At 38.6% G+C, this 6,925-nt stretch overlaps 1 protein-coding gene across 1 annotated transcript in view; it reads left to right on the forward strand.

Annotated features, from left to right (window-relative positions):
• LOC107656220 (signal peptide, CUB and EGF-like domain-containing protein 1) overlaps positions 1–6,835 on the forward strand; it is a 64,877-nt gene extending 58,042 nt beyond the window's left edge. Inside the window, exons 10-19 of the mRNA XM_016443983.1 lie at positions 357–473; positions 1,278–1,436; positions 1,547–1,750; positions 1,851–2,012; positions 3,113–3,280; positions 3,380–3,541; positions 3,624–3,821; positions 3,912–4,064; positions 5,130–5,209; positions 5,297–6,835. Coding sequence (XP_016299469.1) covers positions 357–473; positions 1,278–1,436; positions 1,547–1,750; positions 1,851–2,012; positions 3,113–3,280; positions 3,380–3,541; positions 3,624–3,821; positions 3,912–4,064; positions 5,130–5,209; positions 5,297–5,449 — 1,556 coding nt within the window. The 3' untranslated portion in view covers positions 5,450–6,835. The remainder of the gene's footprint in view (positions 1–356; positions 474–1,277; positions 1,437–1,546; positions 1,751–1,850; positions 2,013–3,112; positions 3,281–3,379; positions 3,542–3,623; positions 3,822–3,911; positions 4,065–5,129; positions 5,210–5,296) is intronic.
• The last annotated feature ends 90 nt before the right edge of the window (positions 6,836–6,925 follow it).

Genomic DNA, 6,925 nt, shown 5'->3' on the forward strand with positions numbered 1-6,925 from the left:
AAAAAAAAAAAAACATTGCTGAAAAGGTTCACTACCAAACTCCTACTGCCAGGGTCCAAAACCGCCACCCGCTCGATATGGTTCTAGCAGACCAGCTGAAGTCCTCAACCGCAGTGTGTTCTCACTTCAACTCCTGACCCTTCGTCTCCCTTCATTCTCTCACTGACTTTGGACTTATTGTGCTAAACTAGATACTCACATTTTTAATACTTTGGAATGGGCCGCTCAGCCCACAGGACAGATTTAGTGTGTTTGAATGTTGGATTTCTAAAAGGCCTTATATTTTGTTGTTTTCCATGATTATTATCCAAACCATGCAAGTGAAAGTGAGACTTTGCCGATTTCCTGTCCATCAGAGACGCTGGCCCAGCCTGTGAAGCAGAAAGCACGGTTTAAGATCAAAGATGCCAAGTGCCACCTGAGACCCCGCAATAAGGAGAAACACAGGGAAATGGGAAAACAGGGCCTTCAGGGTGAGAAATAACACACCAAACACTGCACATTCAAAAGTATGTTTTCATAAAATGATGAAACATGTATAGTCTAACTCATTTTTCTCTTTGTTTCCTATTTTTCTTCTCCTCTTTTTTCTTTCCCTTTTCATTTCTTGATTTTTCCTTTCCTTTTTTGTCTTTTTCTTTACGTTGTTACTATTCCCTTTTCATTTCATTTTCTTTTGTCTTCTTTTCTTTTCATTCATCATTTTCCTTTTCCCTCTTTTTCTGATTCCTGTTTTCTTCTCCATTGTCCTGCTTTTTCTTCTCTTCTCCTTTAATCTTTTTTGTTTGCTTGTTTTTATTTACTGTTTCCTGTTTTCTTTCCTTTTTTCACTACTTATTTTTCCTGTTCTCTTTACATTTTCTGCCTTCTCCTGCTTCTTTTCTTTTCCTTTCCATTTTTCTTTTCCTATTTCCTCTTTTTCTCCTTTCCTTTTTTGTATTTACCTTCCCCTTCATGCGTCATGTCTTCTCCTTTTCACGTTTTTCTTTTCTCTTCTTTTTTCCCCATTTCCATTTTCTGTTCCCTATCATTTTTTCTTCACATTTTCCCTTTTATTTTTTCCTGTTGTTTCCTTTCCTTTCCTTTCCTTTCCTTTCCTTTTCTCTTTTCTTTCTCATTTGCTTTTTCTCTTTTATTTGATCTTTCTACCTGTTTCCTTTTCTTTTCTGTATCCTTCCTTTATTCTTCTTGTTTCCTGTTTCACTTACTTTTTCTCTTCTCCTTTCCTGATTACATTCATTTTTCTTTCCCATTTATCTTTCCTTTTCTTTCAGCAGCTGGTCAGTTCCCCTGCACAGACGACTGTCAGGTGACATTTGTGAATCTGAAGTGCGACTCTTCCAAAAAGCGCCGTCGTGGCCGCAAGTCTCCATCCAAGGAAGTCTCCCACATCACAGCGGAGTTTGAGATGGAAATGAAAGAAGAGGAAGCCTCAGGTAACATTGCCTTAATGTGTGTACATTAGTTCTCTCTATGTTCACAATGTCATGCCATCTGTGACTTTAGAATACAAATGTGATTGTTTTCATACTTATATATGTGTCAGAATCATGTAACGTGGACTGTGTGCGTGAGAAGACCAAACTGAGGCTGCAGAACGCCATGCGCACACTAAGGAAGTCCATCAGTAAGCAGCAGTTCTACATTCAGTTCTCCGGCACGGCGTACGAGGTGGCCCAGCGTGCCGTGCGACAGACAGATGGAGATGAGGCCTGCAGTATAGGACAAGTCCTCACCGACGGGAAGTGTGGTGAGCATTCTGTGAAACGCTTTTGTTTTCTGAACTGGTGTATTATTGAAGACAGTTTCATAAGTCTGTGTGTGTTTCTGTGTGTTCATGTATCTCCCAGTCAGCTGCGGTGTGGGAACGTTCTACAGCGGAGAACAGGAACAGTGCATGATATGTCCGCCAGGAACCTATCAGGACAGAGAGGGCCAGCTGTCCTGCGAGCCCTGCCCCAGCACCGAGGGACAGGGCATCGCAGGGGCCAAGAACGTCTCCGAATGTGGAGGTGTGTGTGGATACACATTAGAAAACACTCAATCAATGAATAGCTTTGTGATGGTAATGTAACACCTATTGATTATTGGAACTGATTGATGCAAGACCATCCCCTTTTTTTAAATTAATCAATACATTTTGAAATTCGGGGGTCAATATTGCCCAAAAATCCCAGAATTGCCCATTATAATGCAAATGTGTGATTTCCTATGAAGGACTGAGCAAAGTCTGGATCAATTGGTAGAAGCACAATTTGACCATTAGAGCAGCTCAAGCGCAGCCACACCTCAATGCTAACCCATTTTTAGGCGATTCTCATGCGTGTTGCAGTGCACACAATGCTCATAATACTTCAATTCTTAAGTTCAGTTGACTATTGATTGAGACCTCTTTGCTTTTAGCTCTCCCTTGTGGAATTAAAAAGAAATCATGATACAAACACTGAGACACTTTTCTGTTTATCAGAATCAGAATCAGAATCAGAAAGAGCTTTATTGCCAAGTATGTTTGCACATACAAGGAATTTGTTATAGTGTCACAAGCTTCCAGTACACGGAGACAACAACAACACATAGATAATAAAAATAAGATGTGAATAAAATACACATGCATAAATATAAACCACAAAAAAAGAATAAATTGTATGTATAGGTGTGCTATAGATAGAATAGGAATAGAATAAAATAAAATAAAGTTGTAGGGATGTACTAGGATTTAGGGAGATAAATAAGTATAAGGTTATTGCACATTCTTTAATTGCACAATGGGAGAACATTAACTGTTCATGAGGTAGATTGCCTGGGGAAAGAAACTGTTCTTGTGCCTGGCTGTCCTGGTATTCGGTGCTCTGTAACGCCGACCAGATGGCAAAAGTTCAAAAAGGAGATGGCTTGGATGTGATGGTATAATGGTGATGATTTATAGTTATTTAGTTAAATGTTCAGGTTGTGCATTTCTATACAGTGGTAGTGTAATATAACACAATATGTTTTACTGCATTTTACTCAACCGCAAATTTTACCAACCCCAAACATTTAAACTGTAGTGTGCAAGTTCTGTTTTTATTTATTAAATGTTTAAAATGTGACTTAATTCATTCTCTGGTTGTAGGCCAGTGTCCTGCCGGTCAGTTCTCTGCTGATGGTTTCCATCCGTGTCAGCCTTGCCCGCTGGGAACCTTCCAGCCTGAGCCGGGCCGTGTGTTGTGTTTCCCTTGTGGAGGAGGACTCATGACTAAACACACGGGCAGCACATCCTTTAGAGACTGTGAAGCCAAAGGTATGCTGGGAAACACTGCAACTCCTGGATAATACTTCAAAGCGTGCACATTTCTTATGTGCTTATATAATTTGCATTCTCTCTTCCCCTTATTTCCAGTTCACTGTGCTCTCGGGCATTATTATAATGCCACCACACACCGGTGCATCCGTTGTCCGGGTGGTACCTACCAGTCTGAGTCCGGACAGAACTACTGCATCACCTGCCCTGGAAACACCACTACAGATTTTGACGGCGCTAACAATGTATCTCACTGCAAAAGTAAGTCAGATTCTTGCAAATCCACTCACAGATCACATAATAAGCAGTGAATTCAAGGGTCTGTCTGTTTTATCCCGTGCAGATCAGCTATGTGGTGGTGAGCTGGGAGATTTCATGGGCTACATCGAATCTCCCAACTATCCTGGCGACTATCCATCTAATGTGAACTGCGTCTGGACCATTAACCCTCCGAACAAGAGGCGCATCCTTATTGTTGTACCAGAGATCTTCCTTCCAATTGAGGACGAGTGTGGGGATGTTCTTGTCATGAGGAAGAGTGGTATGGTATACCTGTCGTTTTGGATGCTGGTTAATTATTGCAGCAAGAAACCAAGTTATTGAGCTCCTCCCCTCTTTTTTTTTTTTTTAGCCCAGCCTACTTCCATTACAACTTATGAGACATGCCAAACTTATGAGCGACCAATCGCCTTCACCTCCCGTTCACGCAAGCTGTGGATCCAGTTCATATCTAATGAGGGAAACAGTGGAAAGGGATTTCAGGTTCCATATGTCACTTACGATGGTAAGATAAAGTCCGAACACAGCCATATACATTTATGCACCCACATTCACATACAGTAAGGTTACCATTAGAAGTGAATGGTACAGTAGATTTAGTCAGTGTTTGTAATTAATCAACCATTCAAAAGTTTGGGGTCAGATTTTTTTTTAATATTAATACTTTTATTCAGTAAGTATGCATTCAATTGTGACATTAAGTGACATTAAAGACATTTATAATGTTACAAAAGATTTCTAAAGATTCCTGGGGGAATAAAAAGTATCATGATGTCCACAAAAATATTAAGCAGCGCAACACTTTCAACAATGATGATGATCAGAACTGTTTATTAAGCAGCAAATCAGCACATTAGAATGATTTCTGAAGACTGGAGTAATGATGTTGAAAATTCAGCTTTACCATCACAGGATAAATAAATGAATTTTTGTAATGAATAATTTTAAAATAAATAAATTTTTAATTATTTTAAAATATATTCAGATAGAAAAGTGTTATTTTAAATTGTAATAATGTTTCACAATATTTTTGATTTAAATACAGATTTTTACATAAATATTGTCAAAATTGGTTGTAACAACGTTCGTAGTTAGGGAAGAAGGAGGCGGGAACCGGCGAACATTTAAAGAAAACTTTAATAAAATAAACAAACTCGAAATAGCGCGACAGCCCCTCGCGGACGACTGTCGCGCACAAACAGAACCAAAACACAAAATAAAGTCCAGGCCTGGTCCTCTCTCGTCCAACACTGTCGTCACTCCTCCTTTTATCCTTCCGGAGCTCCTCCGTGGGACTCGAGACCGGTGAGTGGTGCAGGTGTCACGCATTAGCATTTACTCCACCGGCCTCGCTCCGTTCCCACGGCTCTCGGCCCCGCCCCTCTCGTCACATTGGTATATGGTACATTATTATTAGAAAATAGATTTGAAAATATGTAAAAACTGTAAATTGTAATACATGCATACATACATCATAAATAAATAAATAATAAAAAAAAAAGATAAAGAATAATACATACTAGATATATCAGTTTTTGTTGTTGAAAGCAATATGTGTTTGTCATTACAGAAGACTACCAGCAACTCATAGAGGACATTGTTCGAGACGGTCGACTTTATGCCTCAGAAAACCACCAGGAGATATTAAAAGTGAGCATATATTTTCACTACAGCAAGTAACTGTAGTCAAACGTGACTTCATCTACCACTTTTAATTCTCTGTTTCTGTGTTTTCAGGATAAGAAGCTGATTAAAGCTCTGTTTGACGTGCTGGCTCACCCTCATAACTACTTTAAATACACCGTGCAGGAATCAAAGGAGATGTTCCCACGATCCTTTATCAAACTGCTACGCTCCAAAGTGTCCAGGTTTCTACGGCCGTATAAATAGAAACCCTGAACATTTCTTCCACGACCTCGGCTCTATCCCCATCTCTCTTCCTCTCTTTTCTCCACTAGCTCCCAGAAGGCCTCACTACTGCAAGAAGATAAAGACGTTTGGCCTTCTTCCTGTCTGAGATTTGTCCATTTGTCCCTTTTTGTCTTTGTTTGTTTTTTTTGTTTGCTAATATTTATGTGCTTGATTTTGCAAAAGCCCCCTTTGGATGTTTGATATCTACAGTATATATTTGTATATGGATGTATGTATATATGTGTGTGTGCGCGTACAAAAAATTATGTGCAAACTTATGGCATATTAGGACACATACAGACACAAACAGATATATATTCTTGTTTTGAAAAAGTTATTTTCATGCCCCTAATGTGCACAAGGGGTTTCAATATCCTAGTGCACTTAAAGTTTTCTTTTCAAACTGTATGAGAAAGGAATCGCTTTCTGCTCTGACCACAACATAAAAGACAAAGGCAGACAAATTAAAGAAAAAAAAAAACAAGATAAAAGGCAAAGACTACCTGTCGGTACGAGAGTTAGAGTTACGTGTACGTTGTTTAACTAGTATTTGGAGCTTCAATTGCACTTGAATTTTATATTGTAGAGAATAAGGAATCTAAGTTACTTTTTCCTTTAATGTTTTTGTTGTATAGAGATGTTTTACTTTGGGTGTAGAAACATGAAATGTCCAAACTTCCCCTCTACAGGATACAGAAAGATATTCTCACCTATCCCTCACAACAGAAACAGATTTCATAATAATCCTCTCATAATAAGGTTTTTTGCAGTTTAATATAAAAAAGTGTTGAAGTACCATAATGTTTCACTGGGTTTGCTTATGATGTTGCTTATATCATGTGTTTTAATTTCACATGATGCAATGGGTTTGTCATTAATCTGGTTGTTATTGTGCATGGAACATTTAGAGAAATTGTAAATATGGTGATTTTTGGCAAGTCAGATTTTTATTTGAGCTGGTTGTGTCATAAACTCATGGAAATGGATGCGTTTTGATTCAGAACAACAAAAAATCCCATTTGGATTAAGAGTCTTATGGTCTTTTACATAGTTATAACACGTATATTACATAATAACATATCACCTTTGTGCTGTGCACAAAGAGACATATTTTGCTCTTCTTGTTGAACTGTGGATGAAAGTCAGAGGCTGTTTGTTAAACAGATGACATACCTGAAGTATGTGAATGATGACTGGCAAAAAAGAAAAAAAACAGATCAGATCATTTCCCCTCACAAATCAGCAGAATGCGCTTGTAGGAAGACAAAAAAAATGATAGAGTGAGTGTCTATATGTAGTTTGGGTACAATTTTATTAAATATAATTTGCCCATTTTGTGTAAACTGATTTGGTGATCTTTTTGCAAGTCTACACTCTAAAAAATGCTGGGTTAAATACAACCCAGTGCTGGGTAAAATAGGGACAAACCCAGCAATTGGGTTGTTTTGACCCAGC

This window comes from Sinocyclocheilus anshuiensis, unplaced genomic scaffold (genome assembly GCF_001515605.1).
Source record: "Sinocyclocheilus anshuiensis isolate Anshui unplaced genomic scaffold, SAMN03320099.WGS_v1.1 scaffold183, whole genome shotgun sequence".
Classification (NCBI taxonomy): domain Eukaryota; kingdom Metazoa; phylum Chordata; class Actinopteri; order Cypriniformes; family Cyprinidae; genus Sinocyclocheilus; species Sinocyclocheilus anshuiensis.